General features: G+C 43.4%; 1 protein-coding gene across 1 annotated transcript; it reads left to right on the forward strand.

The window, feature by feature from the left end:
- Positions 1-220: 220 nt before the first annotated feature.
- LOC140905801 (zinc finger protein 777-like) lies at positions 221-10,282 on the forward strand. The gene is made up of 7 exons (XM_073329302.1): positions 221-381; positions 1,484-1,586; positions 1,865-1,980; positions 2,205-2,459; positions 4,415-4,535; positions 6,983-7,075; positions 8,362-10,282. The coding sequence occupies exons 4-7, from the start codon at positions 2,217-2,219 to the stop codon at positions 8,886-8,888; spliced, it is 984 nt and encodes a 327-aa protein (XP_073185403.1). The 5' UTR covers positions 221-381; positions 1,484-1,586; positions 1,865-1,980; positions 2,205-2,216; the 3' UTR covers positions 8,889-10,282.
- The last annotated feature ends 13,828 nt before the right edge of the window (positions 10,283-24,110 follow it).

The following is a 24,110-nucleotide window of genomic DNA, read 5'->3' on the forward strand; positions in this document are numbered from 1 at the left end:
GAGTCTCTGGGGGGCGGGGAAATACCAACCACCAGGCGGCGAGGGGGCGAGGCGGGAGGCCGGATTACAAGAAACCTCCGTTTTTCCCACCGCGGCTTTTTCCCAGCCTGCACCACCGCCCCACTCGCGATCTGTAAGGGCTCTTCCGCAAGGTCGACAGCCGTCTCCACCAATCACAACTCGGTCCTGCCAGCGGCGGGCCAATAGGAATGCCCAGGTCGGAGCAGCCCACCACTGCCGCTGGTAGAGGAGACTCCTGGGGGAAAGTGGAAGAGTCAAGAGGCTGATTGGTTCCTCAGGCCCGTCGATCACCAGTCAGAGGACAACAGCCGGAAGAGGTTGGCCAATCAGAGGAGAGGACGGAAGAATGGTGTCGTCCTGGTAAGACTGAAGCTTAGAGCCGTTACCCATCCTAGCTGGTGTCGATTCTGATTGGTCGTTGTCCTCGCTCCCTACCGTAACCTTCCCTGCTCACGGGGGTGGGTGGTCGTCTCCCATTGGTGGGCACTGGGCGGCGCCCAGAGGCGCGCGCAAGGCGGGGCCGTTACAGGCTGCTGCGCGCGCTGAGGGAGGGGAAGGGGGAGGAGGGAGGGGGACGGTGATGAAGGGAGGGACTGAGAGGGGGAAGATGGCTGCCCGGCAGTGGAGGTGAGAGACTCTCAGGGAGCCCCTCTGGAAGGGGGGGGGAAGAGGCCCCGCTTCCCATGATGCCCCGGGGCGAGGTGGGGGGATGCTCCCCAATAAGTCTGTGTGGGCTGCTGGACGGGGTGTTGCCCATCCCCCCCGTTAGAGTGGGGCTGTCTGCTCCCCGACCCGTAACGCACCGGGGCAATGGGCTGCGTGTGGTGGGTTGTACATTCCCCACAATGCACTGGGGTGCGGAGTGGGGCGGCTTTCCTCCACTCCCCCCGCAGTGCGTCAGGACAGTGACCTGGGGCTGCCGTCACCCCCGCAGCCTACTGGGTTGATAGATCAGGGCTGCCTAGGCGTGACCCCACAATGAAACAGAGAGGAGGGTTCACTGTTCCCCTTCTCCCCCCATTGACGTGCTGAGGTGGTGGAGCAGGGCTCTCTGCATTTCCCCAGCGCGATGGAATGGTGCTTCTCCTTGACAGAATAGCTGGTGTAGGGCTGCCCGTGTGACCAGAGTGTCGGGAACTTCAGACACTTTCAGGCATGTAGGAATGGTGGAAACGGTCAAGAGATTTATTCCTGGGAAAGGAGATATCCCAGAACCAGTTCTGGGGTGTTTGGGATTAAATTTGCTTGTACTATGCATTCCCAACATTCTCCCTTCTAGAGTCCCTTCTCTTGACATTTCCTTTTCCTTCACACATGCCTTCGTCGCAATTTAAAACGTAGGTACATATCTGATTTGTTGGCTACAGTCCCCTGTGCATCAGCATATACTTGAGTTCTTGCAGTCCAACGTGCTTCTTCCATATGTCGATCCTCTGATACTTGCTTCTTCTCCAATGTGCAGCCAAAGTCTCCTTCTCTTCCCGACAAGTATAAAGCTGACATTTCCTCGTATGAATTGCTCCTTTTTGGACATTGTACATCATCCTTCTGTTGCTGCCTTCTGTGTAACCCATATGTTATAAATATTTTTTTGCTGCTGAATATGGCAAAATTTTTAGCAAATATCCTGATTGATAGGGTGTACTTGTGTGTATGCATAATACAGGGGTGTTTAATATATGGGAGATGTACATGGTAGTGTTAAATGTTTAAAGAAACATTTTAGTTTGGGGGTGTAAATAGGTACTTGGACTTGCGGAAACTGTATGCCAGTATATGGTTTAAGGAAGAGCAGTATATAATTTAAGAAAGCAGGAGCCTGACTTTTCTCTGTATTTTACAGATATAAACTATGCTGAGGTCCACGTGTCCTGTATTGAAGTCTGGCTCCACAACTACATTTTGCTTCACTGTGAACTTAATCTTTTCCTGTATTATACAACGCTGTATGTTGTTGAGGTGCATATATCTACTGCTCTTAATATTAAAGCAATAGTTGATTATAAACCCTGCAAACTGACCTCTTGGCATCTTATTACTGTTTTAGATTTGTTTCTACTGCTCATTTTACAATGGTTTATTGCTCAGCTTTGAACTGTCAAAATGCTACAAGTGGGGTATATAAGAACAGTACAGTTACTTTCTATGGTTTTCCTTTACATAACAAACCTCTCTTGAAGCAGTGGATTCACAACATGGGTCGGGAAATGGGAACTCCATCAAAACATCAGCGACTATGTTCTAAACATTTTGAGGACAGTTCTTTTGAAATTGATCCTCTAAAAATTAGGAAAAACCGGCGCCTACTGAAAGAAGCAGTTCCCAAAAAATTCATTTTGGGTGAAGACGGAAACTGGCTTGTTGGAACACCTCAAAGTTTCTGTGGTGGAATAAGTAATAAAACTCGAAAACGAATCCGGAATCCTGAACATTTGAAGGTAATTTAAATATTTGATATTCTATTTGTTTCTCTTAAATTAAGAGAGCATAATAAGAGAATACTTGGATGGGAATTCTCCAAGGGAACACCTAGGTGCTGCAGGAAATAAAAATATAAATGATTCAGTAGGTTGCACTTTTCCCTTTGAGTTGCTACTTAATCATTGTGCACCGTGGAGTTAGGAGGCACATTGTTGCTGAGCTCTTGTGAATACAGACAATATTATGGTGCTTCTCTCTTGATCCTGTTTCAGCTTGTGCAATTACATTCTGCCCAAGTAAAAATTTCTGTTTGGCATTTCAGTTGGATACTATACTCTTCTTTACTTCCTGCTCCAAAATGAATCCCAATCCTGCAAACCTGTACTCGTATGAGTGAGTAGTCCTTACTCATGTGAATAATCTCATTTGATTTGGGATGACTTGATTGTAGTATAGAGCTTATACTGTGTATGTTTGTTGGATGTAGTATTGTTGTAGCTCTGTTGGTCCCAGGATGTTAGAGAGATAAGAATGGGAGATTATATCTTTTATTGGACCATTTATGAGGGTGAAAGAGGCAAGCTTTTGAGCTACACAGACCTCTTCTTCAGATCTGGGCAGACCTTGTTAGGGACTGTTAAATAGTGTCTAAGTTTCAGTTCAATTCAGTATCTTGTACATCAGTTTTGGGTGGTGATCCTGTTTAGAACCAGATATTACAAACCATCATCTGAGTAGTGCTTACTCATGGAATAGTTTTCTAATGTAAAAGTGAATACTCATATGACTACAGATTTGTAGAACTGGATCCATAGGTTGTACAATTGATAAAATTTGTGAAACACTTAGATACCCATTTGAATGAAAGGCAATACATAAAGGCAAAGTGTTCACTCCTAATATTACCAAATGGATACAAGCCACGTGGGAACAATAATACTGATCAGGCAAGTATTGATACAACTTTACATGTAGTTCGTGTCCTTTAATATTAAAATTAATTGGGTGGGGAGCTACAGGCTAGATGTGAAATTGGCAGTCTTGGATGTATTTGCACTAGCTTTTCATTGAAGTTTTGTTTTATTTTCAAAATTTTATGTTTATAACTGTAGGAGCAAAAATACTGGCAAACGTCATCAGAGATTGTTTAATCTTTGCGGAGGTTGTGGGCATTACACAAGATTCAAGGCCAAAAGCAGGACTTCCTATCTGGGAAATGAAAGAGGAAGTGGATTTAAGAAACTGCAGCTATAATACTGCACTCAACTCTGGTCACCTCAAATCAGAAAGATCTAGATGAGTTGGAAGGAACTGAAAAAAGGAGCAACAAATTAGATTAAAGTGTTGGAGGGTTTAATTTATAAGGAAAGATCTTTTAAAAAATTTATTTTTAAAATATGTATTGGTGAAGGAGTGATACAACAGTCTGCCAGTATTTGGAAGGTATAAATGCTAAAGAGAGAGCAATAACTCAGTTTGGTGCAAGACAGTATGCTCGTTTACAATCCCTTTCTTCTAGCTAAAGGAAAATTTAAGTTGATCACCAGGAAAAAGAAATCCTGGTAGTGAGATCTATTGAACTGTGGAGTTGCCTCATAGCTTGAGTCATTTAAAGTACATTGGACAAAGAAAGCACTGAAGAATGTGCTGAAGAGAACAACTGCACTGAGTTTCAGAGATTGGCCAAGATGACTTTGATAGTCTTTATTTCTACCTTTTTGATTCTGTTGCTTGGGAAGTCATGATTCAGTGAAGAGCTAAGGAATACCACCTTGAAACGATTATACTGACTTTGAGAGCAACATAGCAGTATAAATATCTAATTCGTCTTTGTAAAGGTGATATACAGTAGCTGTCAGATATAGAGTGCCATCAGAAACACCCGGCAAATGACTGCATATGTAATATTCTAAGTAAGGCCCTTGTCAGGATGTAATCAAAGATACTAAGTATGCAATACTTTTTATTTCAGGTCCCAGGGACATTTGATAATGTTGCAGCTCCTGACGGGAAGAATTTAGAAGAGTGGCAAAAGGAGCTTTACAAAAAAGTGATAAAGGACAATTATGAATCTTTAATCTCACTGGGTAAAGGTCAGTTTTCACTCATTCTCTGGAAGTTGTGAAATGTGTACAGTTCTTGGGCTGGCTCCGGTCTGTTTTCTCAAATCCTTTGATTGCTGGTGGATCAGTTCTTAGATGCTCCAAAACCTTTGTGATAGAAGATCAACTCCATACGTCCTTTTCTGTAAAAGAAGATTGATTGACACAGTCATGTTTCTAATACCTCTATATCCACCACTTTCCTGCTGTGAATAATGCTTATACACTATTCAGTTGTGTATGTTGAAGCCACATGCACAGATGCTACTTTCCATGTGTGATGTGGATGAAGCACTCCTTCAGTAAAGGATATTTCAAGAATAAAGTATTTAAGTAATTTGTGATTATATCATTTCTTAATCTATATGCCAACTCTAAAACAAGAAAAAATGGCAATGGGAAAGATTAGATGTCTGTTCTCTTCCTCTTGAAGGGGATCTGGACTTTCAGCTGACTTATAAACTGCCAAGTGGTTTAGTACATATGGTGTGATTGGGATTCTCCCTGAATTTCCTGAAGGGAGCAAAACTGATTTCTGAGCAAACATTCTGCCTTTCTGCAGGATCTTTATTCAAGTAATCTGCAAATCCTTTCTGATGTTTTCTAGGATTACTTACATTTAAGCATTTTTTTTTTTTTTTTTTACTTCTAAGATTTTTTTTTTAACTCCCTCCACCCTCACCCCAATTAAAGTGTGCCTTTTGGGCACACGCTTTCATCCTTGGCAGTTTTTGCTTAATTTTAGGTGAAAGAATTACATCACAAACCCCATGGATCTTTTAATCATGAAGTTTTAGTGTGAGCTGCTCCTACTCTGATTCCCTCCCCACCCCACCTCACAGTACCTGGTCTGTATACAGTTTTTGTACTGACTTAACTGCTGCTGTGGTGGTGATGGTGGTGGTGGGGGGTTATCTAAGTAGTTAAATTGGTACAACCCTGTGTGTGGTGCTGTTTCAGAAAATTAGGAACACCTGCGGGGAAAAAAATAGCCACTTGTGAAAATTTTGGTTTAATTGACTTGCTCAGCATCACATAGGAACTCTGTAGCAGAGGCAGGGACAGAATCCAGTTCTCCAGGGCAATATTCAGTGGCATTAACCGTGAGGCTACTCTTTCTTTTCCTGCAATTCTCTGCCTCATTTGCTGCACACCATCCAACTTCTGCAACAAATGAAGCAGGGGTCCTACAGACAACAACCTCTTTCACAACACAGCCCTGATCTATTGTCAAAGCACAGTCAGTCTTTTACAAGGAATGGGGCAGGAGTTGTGTGAAAACAGTATATCGTCACATAATTAAAGACTATCATAATGCATATGCACAAGGGGGCTGAATTAAGGTTATAGGTGTCCTTCATGCTAGACTTTGTAACCTTCATGTTCTTTTAATGTAATTTTTTGGATGTAATTTCTTAAGTATTCTTTTAAAAAAAAAAAATCATCCTGAGGAATAATATTGTCCCTCCCACATCAGCAGAATTAGGATCTTTGGATTCATGCAAACCTCTACCACTTGAGGTAACAGAGTAAGTGGAAGGAGTAGAAGGCTTTTATCATTTGTGAGGGTGTGGCACTAGAAGGGGATGGTGATACACACTTAGCCAGTGGGTTTCACAGGTATTTGCTAGACGGCAAAGGAATATTAAATGGACTGAATTACATGTTCTTTGGTGAGTGTTTTCTAGTGACTACAGAGCCTTCCACCCCTGTGCTCCCTTCTGCTCTTATTCCTTGGCAGACTCCTGCCCCTTCTCCTAGCCTCCTGTGTCTTCTGTCCCATTCCCCCCACCCCAGCTCTGCATCTCTTTTCTCCTCACCTGTCTGCCTTTGAATCAGGCGCTTTCATTCTTCTCCACACTGCCTAGGTGGCAGCAGTAGGAGCATTGAAAGCATAGAAGAGAGAGTCTCCTTGCTCTAGTTTTAGTGTCTGGTGTTATAGTGACCCCCAGCAGGTAGGAGGAGCAATTGCAGGGAAAGTCCTGCTCAGCCCATGCATCCCTGGGATAGAGCATGCTCAGTTGCTCCGTAGGGATGGTGCATGTGCCATCTGTCAGTACATAGGAGTTGTGTGGGGATGGAGAGGAAAATGCTATTTGCAGCTGCAAGGTGTGCAAATAGCAGTGATGTCAGCAAGGGGCAGAATTTAAATTCCAATCCCTTGGGTTTTCCTGGGGAGGTCAAAGCCACTGTTTTTAAACAGATATGAATGAAAACCGGGATTTTGACAAAAATAAATAAGTCAATCAAAAGTCTCATAATCTGAACAGACTCAAAAATGGTCACCTTTAACACTGTTACCTCTGCACAATTTACCTACTACCACAGCAATGTAAGCATTAATTTCAGATAATGTGACATTCTTTGAAGTTTAAAAAATCAGTGAATATTAAGAAGATATTATGGGACTTCTTTTATTCTTTGTCCAAACTATTCAGTCTCCAAACATGATATGCAGTCAAGAGAAGAGCTACGTGTCAAGGCTCAGCAGGGCTTGGAGGAAAGAGAAATGTCTATGAATCCTAGCATAGGTGAGTAATGGATTCAGACCTCTCAGAAGAGTAAATGACTTAAAGCTGGCAAGAGAAACCATCATGATGAACACTTCTGTAGTTTTTGTCTTTTCTCATGTATTGCTATTTTATAACAAGACCTTGTCATAAGTTCATTGTAGATATGGGAACCAGTGAACTTTCTGGTCTAAGGCAGATTCTCTCCTTTCATCCATCCAATTTCTAAGTGTTTGGATAACATGTTGTGTTATTACTAGTATTTTTTAATACTAAAAATCACATACTGATATACATATACATAACCCTTTTTAAACAAATGGTATGACACATGCCCTACCTTGCAGAACATGTGGTCTAAGATGAAGCATCTCTTGGTGCTCATATGGCCACCATTACTAACATAGTGATTGAGTGACATGGAAAAATAATTTAGGAAGGGTGATCGTGGTGAAGAATTATTAGTAAGGAGCATGAGGTAGGAAGAATTCCATGAGGTGTTTTAACAAAAGGTTTGAAAGAGGCAAGACAGGGTGCTTGGCGAAGAAGAGGGATGATGCCCCAAATGTAGGGGTACTGTAAGGAGCAATGCTAAGAGTCAGAGAAGGGAGCAGTAAGGTGAGAGAACAGGGAAGAGCATGGGAAATATAGAGGGAGTAGGGGGAAAATGAGAGCAGAAATGTTGGAGACAGGATGATCTATGCCTTGAAGGAAAGGGCATATTTCTATTTAATGCAGTATAAAAGAGGGGCAGGGAGTTAGGTGATTCAGTTTAAGTGAGAGGGAGAAAGATGACGCAGCAGCTTTTTGTATGGAGTAGAGTGGAAGAGATTAGAATCAAGGCAGTCACAGAGAAGGTTACAGAAATCAACAAGTAAGATGGCAAAGGTACGGACAAGGGTTTTGTCAGTAGCAATAGAGAGGCACAGGTAGATTTTGAGGGTATTAAAGTTGTAGAATCATCATTACTGGTGATATTCATGGCTTCTACTAGGGATGGTTTACGAAGTCAAATCTATCTTGTTAAAATGCAGGGAGATAGATTAGATGACATAGCATGGAGTTCTTTCAATCTAAATTACTTAAACTTCTGGAATTGGCAGTTTGAGAGGCATTTTATATGCAAAAGTTTGAGTGACATACATTTACTGGTCCAATAAGTTATCACTTTTCTGTTTTTTGTTTCCCTCCAAGGAGCAATATGACCTACAAGCATTTTGTGCATTATGGATCAGGAATGTTTTATTCTTAGGAGATGTCCTTTTCCCAAACAGATGAAATGAATGTTTGGATTCTTTTTATTCCAGTGGATGATGTGATCAAAACTGAAGTGCAGGATAATGAGGAAGCTCCAGAAAATGTGGAACTGCATGGATCGTTTTCAGGAAGATCAGAAGACCTGGTTTTCCAAACTCCTGACAATGGAATAACTTGTGAGAGTAATTGGAGCACAGAAACAGAGCTGAGGAATCTTACTGGAAGCAGAATGGGTAACTCTACTCTTGGGAAAGGAGATTCCAATAAATTCAAAGGTATCCTTTTCTACCAGGAGACACCCACAGGAGAGAGACTATATCTATGTACAGAATGTAAGAAAACCTTTAAATTGAAGATAGGTCTTTTAAAACACAAGCGAATTCATGCAAAAAAGAGTCCGGTATCATCATACATATGTACAGACTGTGGAAAAAGCTTTGGTCGCCATGCAGATCTTATTCGACACCAGAGAACTCACACGGGAGAGAGACCCTATAAATGTACAGAATGCGAGAAAAGCTTTACTGAGAAACCAAGACTTACTAATCACTTACGAACTCACAACATATGCCTGTAACCACTGTGGCAAAAGCTTTATGGGAACTGATTTTCCACTCAGTCATCAACAAATCCATCTGAGAATATGAACCATACATATGTACCGACTGTAGGAAAAGCTTTTGTGTAGAAGACCTTTTATAACACTGAATTGAACTCAAGCATGGGACGGACCAGTCATTTTAGCTCATCTGTTTAAACCGTGAGAAGCAACTGAGTTTATTAGCTATCAAAATGATTCATGAAAGGGGGGAGAACGGACACATAAAAGCGTATTGACTATACCAAAAATGTAATTCAAAAAAGCATATTCTAGAACACCAACTAACCTATACTAGAGAGAGACTGTATCATTGCAGAAAGCGTGGGAGAAGTTTGACGTGAGGAACCTTTGACACATCAGAGAATTTACGGAACAGAGCAAGATCATTCACAGAATTTTAGATAGAAATTAGAGCTTCAAAGAGCCTTAGATCAGTTTAAGAGATTGGCCTTCTTGATGTAAAAATAGGAAATAAATGGGAAAGTCCATTAAGCACACGCAAATGATAATGGTGCCAGCAGTGCATGTTAGTATGGCCAAAGACGAAATGTAGTTCAAACTTCCACAGTTTAGAGTAATTTATAGTACACGAGATGCAGGCTTCATTTTTGAGCTCCTGGAAGAGAAAACAGAAATGGATAATGTTCTCCTTTCTGTCGCTTCTGTGCAACATGAAAGATGAGAGGCAAAACTGATGTGGGATTATTCTTCTCTCTAAACCAAAAGCAGCACTGGCTCCAATTTAAGAGGAAATGTCAGCAGATGGAGATAGGGGGAAAAAATAGTTGTGTCTTCTGCTTAAAAACATAATCAAACACAGGTCAGAAAATCTTACCAAACCTGTGCATCTTGTTAAATGCCTTGCTTAAAGGTGGCCTGCAAAGGATTAAAAAACACCTGTTTTTTGTGCCGTTTTTTTAAACCTTATGATGTGGACTTTCTTGCTGGGGGGGGAGGGCGGCGAAGTGGGTGTTAAAATAAATCCTCCAAATTCTGTAGGATGTTGATTTTTAACATTGCCCAATTGTGCCTACATATGAGCAGTTAAGGAGAACTAAAGAGGGGGAAAAAGAGTAAAATTTTATATTGTATGATCATCTGTTACAATGAAGAGTGCTATGTTGTAGTATACATAACATTTGTTTTCAATGAATGATGCCTGATGTTCGACTGGAAAATCCAGTCAAAAAGGGGACCTGACAGTGTCCAGTCAGATCTACAGATGGACACCCAAAGTCCCATCACAGAGGTCAGGGAGGTGCCTGGTCACTAATCTGTGCCAGCTCCTACTCAGCTGCGGCCTTCTCCTACCTGTGTTGGGCAGCTGCAGCTCCTAGCCCTGCCTTTGCAGACGTGTACCTCCCGACCAGGGCAGAGAGGGGAAAAGCAGTGAGCGACTGAGGTGGGGCCTTGGGAGAAGAGGTGGGCCAGGGGTGGGGTCTTGAGGGCAGGGTTGTTCCAGCTGGAGTGTCCAGTTTTTAAATACAAAGTTGGCAACCCTACTGGTAACTGAACTGATGGGGAGGTTCGCCAAGATTATTATTATTCTAATTGCTCTAACTTAATCTTATTTTCCCTCTTTTAAATGTTTGTATTATTAACTAGCAGGTAAGCAGTTAAAAGAATTAATTTTGCAAGATGCACATTGAATAGAGCAAAAGGTGGTCCACGGACTGCTTGGTGGTGGGTATGCAGAGAGTTGTCTGGTCTCATGTTGCTGACTTCTCCTTCCAACTGCTAAATCGCATGAGAGACAACTAAACCTACATTAAATGCTTTCCAATTATTACTTTCCCAAATAAGCAGTTCCTGGAGAATGATATGCGCTCCTAAATAGGGATTCTCTGCAACCGCGAATGAGTGGGCATTTGATCCCCTAAATGATCTCTGCATTAAAATGTGATTTAAACCATGAAATGGTTCAAGAACCCCCTGAAATAGAGGGCTGAATCTGGCACTCTAGTTACACTCCTGCAATTGGTGGCTCAGGTGCAACCCAGAGCAGAATCTGGTCAAACAACTCTGTAGAATGTTTCCCCCTCTTGATCAACAAGTACAACAGCAAAAGTAGTTTCCTCCCTTGGGAAGGATCCATGTGGTAGCAATAGCTCAGTTCCAGAGGTCTTATTGAGCAAATATTGATGATCGGTAGAAGATAAATGCAGAACATCCAACATCACAAGTAAACAATAGCTACTGAGGATGCAAAACTTTATCAACTTGTGGAGCATGACCCTCATGCTCCACAAGTGCTATGCAGAATAATAGTAGGACCTAGCATTTATATATAGGCTTGGCAGAATTTGATTTTTTAAATATACTTTTAGCAGATGAGTGTATTTTAAGCATTTGAAATTTTTTTAATTGATTTACATTGTCACTCGTGAAAATATAGGTTTTAAGCATTTTTTGTTTATCAGTTTGAATTTTCACAGTTGTAGGAAAGTGGGGGATCAGACAATTATTTAAAGATGGTAGACATTGAGATGCAAAAAGTTAAAGCTTTATAAACCATTAAACACAAATTTTCAACATCACATGTCAAAATATCCTTAAATCAACAAATCCTACCTGTTTTTATTATTCATTCTCTAGTCCATTTGTAACAAGCCTTATTCAGAAGTCTGTCACTGGATTTAACTTTAATAAGTTCTCAATCCACATTTTTCTTACTTTGCCTATCTGTAAACAGCAGTTATTATTGATGGAAATATTTTTTGTTGATTTGTGCTTACATGTGGTGAAATTGACATTTTCTGACATTTATTGATAAAAGTCCAATCTTTCCAAGCCTTGTCATATAGCACTTTATATGTTCAAATGGTAATCAAATAAAACATAAAGCAGAAAACATTGAATACTGAAGAGGCTTTGCAATAAAATTAGATTCTCCCACAGAATATAGTGAAAGCTGGTAGGCAATAGGGGTGAGCTACTGTTGAATGCAATGGGAATTAATAGCTAGAGGAGTCATGAATTTTGGAGAGGTATAGAAATGTGGCATTCTGTTTTATTTTTTGACCAACAGCTCAAAAACTGGAAAGGAGACCAAGAACCAGACCCCTTATTTGTTGAAATGGATTGTTTTTCCTTAGTTGGAAATGAGACCCATAAAAGAATCTGGAATCATGAGCCTTTGTATCTGTCACGTTGTGAAAATTGCACTTGCACATAGGCAGAAGCACGTTGATAGGGTGTGTAAATGACACAATATGTGCTTTCCCCAATCTGGGACTGAGCACGTTTGCAAAAAGAGAAGTACTCCCCTTCTTAAGAGTCTTCTGCTCATTGTTTAACTGAATTGGTATTATATCCTGCTAAAAAACAGTCTGCTGTGCTAGTCAAGTGCAGTATCTTTATGTGTGATAAAGAAAGTGCAAAGACTTCATTGAACCCAAAATAAAGTGAAAAAGAAAACATGGCTCTTCAGCAGGCCATTTGGAGCTAACGAGATAAGTTTTATGTTTTGTTTCCAAAGATATAGGGTCTGTTCCTGATTCCATTGAAGTCAATAGGAGTCTTAGAGCCATAGTGGATAAGTGAATAGTTTGTATGTGAATTTAACCTCCCCCGCCCAAAGCAATTAATGTTATACTGTGTAAAATGAACAGGTATTTTTCATGCGAGGCTAGTCGACTTTACTACTACTGCTATTTCTGAAGGTATCTTTTCTGAGTTCAGTTAACCTCTTATTTAAATGTTTGTTCCTTGAATCTCTGCTAAAAGCAACCCTAGTCTATCAACACAGATCCTGAAAACATACTTCAGATTTATGCTGACCACTAATAAACTATGAAAAATACCTGTTCATTTTACACAGTATAACATTAATTGCTTTGGGGGGAGGAGGTTAAATTCACATACAAACTATTCACTTATCCACTATGGGTCCAGTCTTGCTCCCATTTAAGCCATATTTGCAGCTCACAAAAGCTTATGCTCAAATAAATTTGTTAGTCTCTAAGGTGCCACAAGTACTGCTTTTCTTTTTGCGGATACAGACTAACACGGCTGCTATTCTGAAACCTATATTTGAAGCTAGTTTGCTATTACGATTCAATAAAGATTTTTTAAAAAAGTGATTGCCTTCAAATGACAAGTTACAGCATGAGCAAAACATCTGTGAGCACAACACAATAAGCAATTGTCCTAGTCCAAGGGGACGTTTTAGAATATATTATAGTAGATCTGAACTCTATCAGAGAAGTACAGGGAAGATGCCAAATATAGTAACTGTCTTATCCCGCATTTGTTAGATTGCCCCTGTCAAGGTTCGTTCCCCACTCTGAACTCTAGGGTACAGATTTGGGGACCTGCATGAAAGACCCCCTAAAGGTTATTCTTACCAGCTTAGGTTAAAAACTTCCTCAAGGTACAAACTTTGCCTTGTCCTTGAACCCTATGCTGCCACCACCAAGCATGTTAAACAAAGAACAGGGAAAGAGCCCACTTGGAGATGTCTTCCCCTCAAAATATCCCCCCAATCCCTACACCCCCTTTCCTGGGGAAGGCTTGATAAAAATCCTCACCAATTTGTACAGGTGACCACAGACCCAAAGCCTTGGATCTTAAGAACAATGAAAAAGCAATCAGGTTCTTAAAGGAAGACTTAATTAAAGAAAAAGTAAAAGAATCACCTCTGTAAAATCAGGATGGTAAATACCTTACAGGGTAATCAGATTCAAAACATAGAGAATCCCTCTAGGCAAAACCTTAAGTTACAAAAAGACACAAAAACAGGAATATACATTCCATTCAGCACAGCTATTTTACCAGAGCTAGATTACTTACTAACTTTTTACAGGAGTTCTGAGCTGCATTCCTGATCTATTCCTGGCAAAAGCATCACACAGACAGACAGACCCCTTGTTCCACCCCCCTGCAGCTTTGAAAGTATCTTGTCTCCTCATTGGTCATTTTGGTCAGGTGCCAGTGAGGTTATCTTAGCTTCTTAACCCTTTACAGGTGAAAAGGTTTTGCCTCTGGCCAGGAGGCATTTTATAGTTCTGTATACAGAAAGGTGGTTACCCTTCCCTTTATATTTATGACATGCCCCCCACCCCAATCACAGATAGGGTGAAACCCTGGCTGTGATTTCTTCCTGGAGCTCTCGGAGAAAACAGAGTCAATAAGACACATGCACCTCTACATATACTACCAAGTGTATAAAGACTAACAATATTTTCGACATCTCAAGGACGATTTTAACCAGTTGATTCTGGGAAACTTTCACGGGAGAGTGCATCAGCCACTTTGTTAGAAGCTCCTGAGATGTGTTGGATGTCGAAATCAAAATCTTGGAGAGCTAAACTCCACAGAATAAGTTTTTTGTTATTTCCCGTAGCGGTATGAAGCCACTGTAGCGCAGCATGGTCGGTTTGCAGGTGGAAACGCCGTCCCCAAACATATGGATGTAGCTTTTCCAGAGCGTAGACAATGGCGTAACATTCTTTTTCACTGACTGACCAGTTGCTTTCCCTCTCAGACAGCTTCTTGTTGAGAAACCCTACAGGGTGGAATTCTGGATCCGGTCCTTCCTGCATTAAAACTGCTCCCACACCACGCTCAGACGCATCTGTGGTTACTAGGAACAGTTTGTCAAAATCTGGGGCCCTTAGCACAGGGTCAGACCTGAGTGTCGCTTTAAGCTGGTTAAAGGCCTTCTGACACTCTTCGGTCAACTGAATGGCATTTGGCTGTTTCTTTTTGGTTAGGTCTGTCAGTGGGGCAGCGATTTGGCTGTATTGCAGTACAAATCGCCTGTAATATCCGGCCAAGCCTAAGAAGGATTGGACCTGTTTCTTTGACTTTGGGACAGGCCACTTTTGGATAGCATCTGGTGTCCAAGGTAAGTCACTCTGTTTCGGCCTATTTGACACTTCTTAGATTTAACAGTTAGTCCTGCCTCCCTTATGTGCTCAAGGACTTTTTGTAGATGTTCCAGGTAGTCTGCCCAGGAATCCGAAAATATGGCCACATCGTCAAGGTAGGTGACTGCATAGTCTCCCAATCCCGCTAGGAGACCATCTACAAGTCTTTGGAAGGTGGCGGGTGCATTCCGCAGCCCGAAAGGGAGTACATTAAATTCATACAGCCCGACGTGTGGTGAAGGTTGACCTTCCCTTGGCGGATTCATCTAGCGGTACCTGCCAATACCCCTTGGTTAAGTCCAAGGTAGAGATGAACTGGGCCCGTCCCAGTTTCTCCAATAGTTCATCTGTGCGTGGCATTGGATAGTTGTCTGGGCGAGTTACAGCATTTAGCTGATGGTAGTCGACACAGAAACATATCTCCCCATCTGGTTTGGGAAATAGAACCACTGGAGATGCCCATGCACTGCCAGAGGTGCAGATTACCCCCATCTGTAGCATATCCTGGATCTCCCGGTCTATAGCTGTTTTGGCTTGAGGAGACACCCGGTAAGGTTGGACTTTAATTGAGTGAGCATTACCTGTGTCAATGGAGTGGTATGCCCGTTCGGTCAGTCCTGGGGTGGCTGAGAATGTCGGTGCGTAGCTAGTGCACAGCTCCTTGATCTGCTGTCACTGCATACGCCCAAGGGTCATAGAGATGTTTAGCGCTTCTACGCCACCATCACTTTTCCCTTCGTAGTAGACACCTTCAGGACACTCAACGTCATCTCCTCTCTGGGCTGTAAACTGGCAAACCTTTAATTCTCTGGAATAAAAGGGCTTTAGAGAATTAATATGGTATACCTTAGGCTTTTGGTTGGAGTTGGAGAATGCTATGAGATAATTAACAGCTCCCAGGCGCTCTTGGACCATGAATGGCCCTTCCCACGACGCTTCCATTTTATGGGCCTGGAGTGCCTTTAAGACCATGACCTGGGCCCCTACTTTGAAGAAACGCTCTTTGGCATGTTTATCATACCAGGCTTTTTGCTCTTTTTGAGCATCCTGTAGGTTTTCTTTAGCAAGGGCTAAAGAGGTTCAGAGGGTGTTTTGTAGGTTGGTTACAAAGTCCAGATTGTTAGTTCCTGGAGAAGGTGTAAACCCTTTACATTGCTGATTCACCAACTGTAATGGCCCCTTAACCTTGCGGCCATATACAAGTTCAAATGGTGAAAACCCTAAACTGGGATATGGTACAGCTCTGCACGCGAAGAGCAACTGCTGCAACACAAGGCCCCAATCATTGGAGTGCTCATTTACAAATTTACGTATCATGGCCCCCAAAGTTCCATTAAACTTCTCCACCAGGCCATTTTTTTGATGATGGTTAGGGGTGGCAACCAAGTGATTTACCCCATGAGCTTCCCAAAGGCTTTCCATAGTTCCTGCCAGGAAATTAGTTCCTGCATCTGTGAGGATGTCGGAGGGCCAACCTACCCTGACAAAGATGTCTATTAGTGCCCGGCACACACTTTTAGCCCTGATGTTGCTTAGAGCTACTGCTTCCGACCATCGGGTGGCAAAATCCATGAAAGTCAGTATGTACTGCTTTCCTCTGGGTGTCTTTTTGGAAAAGGACCCAGAATATCCACAGCTACTCGCTGAAATGGAACCTCAATGATGGGGAGTGGCTGGAGAGGGGCTTTGACCTGGTCTTGGGGTTTTCCCACTCTTTGGCATACCTCACAAAACCAGACATAGGTAGAGACATCCTTGCCCATTCCCTTCCAGTGGACCGACTTTCCCAAATGGTCTTCGGTTCTGTTCATCACGGCATGGCCACTAGGATGATCGTGGGCTAAGCTTAATAGCTTTACCCAGTACATAGTTGGAACTACCAACTGTCTCTGAGGATGCCAGTCTTCCTGGTGTCCACCAGAAAGAGTTTCCTTGTATAAAAGTCCTCTTTCTACAACAAACCTGGATCGATTAGAAGAGCTGAGAGGTGGTGGGTTGCTCTGTGCCACCGTCCAAGCTCTTTGGAGGCTTTCATCTGCTTCCTGTTCGGTCTGGAACTGTTCCCTTGATGCTGGAGACATCAGTTCCTCATTGGATTGTGGATCTGGGCTTGGTCCCTCTGGAAGCGATGTAGGGGATGGGGCTGTTTCCGTTGTCTGTGAACCACTTTCCACTTGTGCACTACATTGGGGTTCAGGCTCCGGCTGAGCCTCTTGTGTAGGGTTATCGGCTGCTGCCGGTTCAGGTTCGGTGGGGCCCTCTGGTGGTGAGGTTGCAAGTACTGGATTCAGTGCTGGCAATGGGTGTGGTGATCGTTGTTCCGGTTCTGGGACTGGCTCTGTCTGGGTTTCTGGGACTGGATCCACTACTGCCTTTGCAGATGTTGGCATGAGGTCCAGTTCCATTACCTCTGACCGGGTCCTGGTAGAAGTTTCCGGAATAGAGCTAGGGGTGACAGCTTGCTTAGCCTGGCTGCGGGTGACCATTCCCACCCTCTTGGCTAGCTTCACATGATTGGCCAAGTCTTCCCCCAACAGCATGGGGATGGGATAATCATCACAGACTGCAAAAGTCCACGTTCCTGACCAGCCCTGGTACTGAACAGGCAACTTGGCTGTAGGCAAATTGAAAGAGTTGGACTTGAAGGGTTGAATTGTCACTTGGATCTCTGGGTTGATTAAATTGGGGTCCACTAAGGAAGCATGGATAGCTGATACTTGTGCTCTGGTGTCCCTCCATGCGGTGACCTTCTTCCCACCCACACTCACAGTTTCCCTCCGCTCCAAGGGTATCTGGGAGGTATATGGGCCTGAGGACCTCTGGTGTGATTCTGGTGCAATGAACTGTAATCTGTTGGGGTTCTTGGGGCAGTTGGCCTTTACATGCCCCGGCTCGTTACATTTAAAACATCGTCCAGCTGACGGGTCACTGGGGCAAGGTGGGTTGCTGGAGAACGGTGTGGCAGGACGATAAGGTGTCTGGAGTGTTCCTTGGTGTGTAGTTGGGGCCTTGAGCTCTCCCCAGAAGTAGGGTGAGGTCGGAGGTTGTCCCTTCTGGTCTCTGCTCCAACTGTGACCAGGATTGTTCCTCTCTCCTCCCTCCACCTGTTTTGTTCCGGTTTGCCGCTTCTGATATTCGCCCCAACTGCTACTAATTTTTTTCTTTTCTGCCACCTCCACCCATTTGGCTCCAATCTCCCCCGCCTCAGTTACAGTTGTGGGCTTCCCATCTAGGATGTACCTTTCTATTTTCTCAGGAACATCCTCTAAGAACTGCTCTATTTGCATTAGGAAGGGCAACTCTTCTGGAGATTTAACACTTGCTCCTGATATTCAGGCATCCCAATGTGGTAGGCATGTTGGGTAAATGACACGTCTGGTTTCCACCTTAGGGCTCTGAACCTCCGACGAGAATGCTCGGGTGTTAGCCCCATTCTGATTCTCGCCTTGGTTTTAAACCGTTCATACTTGTTCATGTGTTTCTTAGGCATTTCAGCCGCCACCTCTGCTAAGGGTCCACTGAGCTGAGGCCTCAGCTGTACCATGTATTGGTCGGTAGAGATGCTGTACCCAAGGCAGGCCCTTTCGAAGTTTTCTAAGAAGGCCTTGGTATCATCGCCTGCCTTGTAGGTGGGGAACTTCCGGGGATATGAGGCGGTACCTGGAGAAGGATTGCTAGGGTTTGTTGGTATATTCTGCTGAGCCTTTGCCTTCTCCATCTCCAGTACATGCTTCCTCTCTTTTTCCTTTTCCTCCTCAGCATGCTTCCTCTCTTTTTCCTTTTCCTCCATAGCTCTCCTGTGGGCAGCCTCCATTTCATTTTCCTTTGTCTCTGCCTCCATTTCTCTCCTGTGGGCAGTCTCTTTGGCTTTTTCTGCCTTGGGTTCTGTCATCTTAGCCTGTCTGCTTTTAACTAACTTTACACCCAAGAGTTAAAAAACAAAACAAAATTGGCTTGTAAAATTTAGTTGTGCTGATACTTGTGTTCTGTGATAGCTATTCTCAGCCTATAGAAAAATCCTCTAGCTGCTCTTAGCTAAAAAACAAACAAACAACCTCTTCAGGTCTGTGAAAAACTTGTGAATTTCCCTGCAGGAGGTTAACTACCCTGCCTTTAGGTAGAGAAAACTCCAGCTCACAAAAGGAAGATCCCTTTGTTATGCCTGCCGCTGTCCCTTTTTTCAAAACCCTTTTAAAATCCTGCTGTGCTTCTGGTTCAAAATGATCTAAAAAAAAATCTCAAAATGATCCCCCGGCTCTGCCACCATGTCAAGGTTCCTTCCCCACCCTGAACTCTAGGGTACAGATGTGGGAGCCTGCATGAAAGACCCCCTAAGCTTATTCTTACCAGCTTAGGTTAAAACTTCCTCAAGGCACAAACTTTGCCTTGTCCTTGAACCCTATGCTGCCACCATCAAGCATGTTAAACAAAGAACATGGAAAGAGCCCACTTGGAGACATCTTCCCCCAAAATATCCCCCCAAGCCCTACACCTCCTTTCCTGGGGAAGGTTTGATAAAAATCCTCACCAATTTGTACAGGTGACCACAGACTCAAAGCCTTGGATCATAAGAACAATGAAAAAGCAATCAGGTTCTTAAAGGAAGACTTTTAATTAAAGAAAAAGTAAAAGAATCACCTCTGTAAAATCAGGATGGTAAATACCTTACAGGGTAATCAGATTCAAAACATAGAGAATCCCTCTAGGCAAAACCTTAAGTTACAAAAAGACACAAAAACAGGAATATACATTCCATTCAGCACAGCTATTTTACCAGAGCTAGATTACTTACTAACTTTTTACAGGAGTTCTGAGCTGCATTCCTGATCTGTTCCTGGCAAAAGCATCACACAGACAGACGGACCCTTTGTTCCACACCCCTGCAGCTTTGAAAGTATCTTGTCTCCTCATTGGTCATTTTGGTCAGGTGCCAGCGAGGTTTTCTTAGGTTCTTAACCCTTTACAGGTGAAAAGGTTTTGCCTCTGGCCAGGAGGCATTTTATAGTTCTGTATACAGAAAGGTGGTTACCCTTCCCTTTATATTTATGAGAGCCCCTGAAGTGTGTAAATGGGGATGGGAGAGAAGTGATGTTACAGGCACACAGTAAACATTGTTATTTACTATTTGTATTACTGTAGTGCCTTGGAGCTCTAGTCATGGACTAGGACCCCAGTGTGCTATGGCCATATTATGTCTTTACCTGTATAGGGGCCATATAATTCTGTGAATTTCCTCAATGGCCATGGTTACCCTGAAAATGTAAAATAAGCCTTGGGCCATAGCATATTATTTTGCCAAGAATCGTAGTGAAGCAGACAGTAGAATAAAACATATATAGCTTTCAGAGTCTTTACTTCTGCTGAGTAGCCAGATTAAGGTCTGGAAATACCGTGTAAAGATTTTCTGCCCTTCATATTTTAATGGGTTTGAATTGTCTTGCTGACATAAATAAACTTCCTCTGTCACACTGATCTGTCCAGTTTGTGATTACAGTACAGTCTGACAGTTCATCATTAATGCTGTTCATCGGTGATGTTTATTTTTAAAAAATCTGTAATGTGCCTAATATGTTGTGGGTGCTAAATAATAATAAATAACAATACTGACTCCACAGGTTGTAAACTTATAGCCGCATTTTCAGGAAGAGGATCCCTATGTACAATAACAAATAAGCTCCTGGTCCCTCCCTGCCTCACTCTAAGGGGGAATGAAAAGCAGATAACAACTCGACCTCTATTTGTTGTTCCTCTGTTGTGCGACTAAAACAATGAGAAGTAGATAACTATGTCTTGCTAAATTGGGGTTGGGCTGGTGCCATCTTCACATTTCAACATTGTAAGGGAGAATGCGTGCTGCATACACATATCTGAGGATTCTGCCCCTGGATTTGGTTCATCCATGTTTGGCTGGGGGTGGGACTGGCCAAATGCCCAAATAAACTTGTTAGTCTCTAAGGTGCCACAAGGACTCCTCTAAGGTTGTTTTTGCTCCGACAGACTAACACGGCTACCACTCCGAAACCTGGCTAGATTGAGACTCCACCGCAAACGGATCCTGACTCTTGCTGTAGCTGGACCCCCTGGCCGCATGGGGCACTGCTGCTGATCCCTGTGGTACTCCTTTGTTTGCTTCCCCCGTGCAATCTTTGTACATACCCACATTTCTATGACCTAGGGTGACCAGATGTCCTGTTTCTATAGGGACAGTCCTGTGTTTTTGGACGTTTTCTTATATAGGTGCCTATTACCCCCCGCCCCACCGCTGTCCTGTTTTTTCACAGTTGCTGTCTGGTCACCTTACTGTGACCAGTCTATAGTTGTGCATCCACAGCCTCTTTTCCCCACAGGAGTTCACAATGATGATGGGAGCAGTCACTGTTGTGCATTGTGGGATAGCTGCTGGAGGTCGGTGAGGTGTCTGCACTCACACTTCATTGACCAGAGCCGGTACATTGACCATGGCTCCACTTCCTTCCGGTCCATGCCTGGTGTTATTGTGCCTTCATAATGTAGACACAGTGTAGACACAGGTGCAAATGCAGTGCAGAGCATGTGCAAGGGGGACTTACAGGCTGTGTAGTAGAGGGCAGGGCTAAGAGTCGCATTTTAATTTCAGGTGTAGCTGAGGGGAGGCTGGAGGCCAAGGGCAGTTTAAACTTGATGCTAAGGGGAGCAGCTGCTGCAGCAAGTTAGAGGGAGAAGCGACGTCTCAAGGCCTCGCTCAGGGGGTTGGTTTGGTTCCATGGCCGGGCAGGAGTCGGCACACGAGAGCCTGTGGAATGAGCCCGACCCTCAGCACCTGAGACACGGGGTCCGACTCGCAGTGCTGGGACTCTGCCCAGCCTGGAGTGGGAGCGGAGCAGAGCTCGGCTGGGCTGGTTGCTCCGTGTAGGAATGTGCTACCGGTAGCAGTTACTGATACACAATGGATTGTAAGAAACTGCTATTATAGTAAACTGCTACCTGATGCAGCAGATGCCTACAGGTAGCCGTTTCTGGCTCTATTGTATACGTAAAATTGCTCTGCGTAGAAATGTGCTGCCTGCAGCAGTTATTTATACGTGTAGAGTGTAAGAAACTGATTCTGTAAAAAGATGCTACTTCCCTCCTAGGTCACGTTTTCCAGACCTTACGTTTTCTTTTTTTCTCTTCTCTGGACTCTCTCCTATTTGTCTACATCTTTCCTGCAATGTGGTGCCTAGAACTAGACACAATACTCCAGTTGAGGCCTAATCGGCACAGAGTAGAGCGGACATCCCAGAGTGATGTTCTGGTTTTTTGCAGCAGCGTTACACTGTTCACTCATATTCAGCTTTTGGTCTGCTAGGACCCCTAGGTTACAGTACAGTCTTTCCAGATCCCTTTCCACAGGACTCGTATTCAGCTTGTGGTCCACTATGACCCCCAGATCCCTTTCCGCAGTACTCCTTCCTAGGAAGTCCTTTCCTATTTTCTGTTTGTGCAGCTTATCATTCACACACTCTATAATTGTACTCTCTATGCCATTATCTCAATCATTGATCAAGATTTTGAATAGAAACTTATCCAGAACTGATCCCTGGAGAACCCCACTCGTTATGCCCTTTCAGCCTGTGAATCACTGATAACTACTGTCGGAACTGTTTTCCGGGTAGTTTTGCACCCATCTTATTTTAGCTCCATCTAGGTTGCATTTCCACAGTTTGTTTATGAGAAGGTCGTGGGAGACCGTATCAAAAGCCTTACTAAAGGCAAGATAGACCATGTCAGCCACTTCCACCCATCCACAAGGCTTGTTACACCATTAAAGAAAGCTATCAGTTTGGTATTACATGTGAGACTGCTTGAATTAGCTACATCAGATGTCCTTTTTTAGCAAAGTAGGACCTGTCGCTGCTGCAGGTAGCCTGGTCCTACAGACAGCATTTACACACACACACCCACACCCCTGCAATCTGTAGGGATGTGCTACCCAGCATACACTGCCAAACCAAAGCTTCCCAAAATACAGTGGGATATCTTTCAGAGTAGCAGCCGTGTTAGTCTGTATTCGTAAAAAGAAAAGGAGGACTTGTGACACCTTAAAGACTAACCAATTTATTTGAGCATAAACTTTCGTGAGCTACAGCTCACTTCATCAGATGCATGTAGTGGAAAATACAGTAGGAAGATATATATATATATATATACAGAGAACATGAAAAAATGGGTGTTACCATACACACTGTAAGGAGAGTGATCACTTAAGATGAGCTATTACCAGCGGGGGGGGGGGGGGGAGAGGAGAGGATAAACATGGGGAAATAGTTTTACTTTGTTTAATGACCCATCCACTCCCAGTCTCTATTCAAGCCTAAGTTAATTGTATCCAGTTTGCAAATTAATTCCAATTCATCAGTCTCTCATTGGAGTCTGTTTTTTAAGTCTTTTTGTTGTAATATTGCGACCTTTAGGTCTGTAATCGAGTGACCAAAGACATTGAAGTGTTCTCCAACTGGTTTTTGAATGTTATAATTCTTGACGTCTGATTTGTGTCCATTTATTCTTTTATGTAGAGACTGTCCAGTTTGACCAATGTACATGGCAGAGGGGCATTGCCGGCACATGATGGCATATATCACATTGGTAGATGTGCAGGTGAACGAGCCTCTGATAGTGTGGCTGATGTGATTAGGCCCTATGATGGTGTCCCCTGAATAGATATGTGGACACAGTTGGCAACAGGCTTTGTTGCAAGGATAGGTTCCTGAGTTAGTGGTTCTGTTGTATGGTGTGTGGTTGCTGGTGAGTATTTGCTTCAGGTTGGGGGGCTGTCTGTAGGCAAGGACTGGCCTGTATGCCAACATTTTTATGGCTGACTTAGAACAGTGCTTCCTCAGCTCTCGTCCCCTAATGCCCCTACTCTACTTGCGTTATGTTGATGACATCTTCATCATCTGGACCCATGGAAAGGAAGCCCTTGAGGAATTCCACCATGATTTCAACAATTTCCATCCCACCATCAACTTCAGCCTGGACCAGTCCACACAAGAGATCCACTTCCTGGACACTACGGTGCTAATGAGTCACATAAACACCACCCTACACCGGAAACCTACTGACTGCTAGGCTTACCTACATGCCTCCAGCTTTCATCCAGACCACACCACACGATCCATTGTCTACAGCCAAGTTCTACGATACAACCGCATTTGCTCCAACCCCTCAGACAGAGACAAACACCTACAAGATCTCTATCAAGCATTCTTACAACTACAATATCCACCTGCTGAAGTGAAGAAACAAATTGACAGAGCCAGAAGAGTACCCAGAAGTCACCTACTACAGGACAGGCCCAACAAAGAAAATA

Source organism: Lepidochelys kempii, chromosome 2 (assembly GCF_965140265.1).
Source record: "Lepidochelys kempii isolate rLepKem1 chromosome 2, rLepKem1.hap2, whole genome shotgun sequence".
NCBI classification, from domain to species: Eukaryota; Metazoa; Chordata; order Testudines; family Cheloniidae; genus Lepidochelys; species Lepidochelys kempii.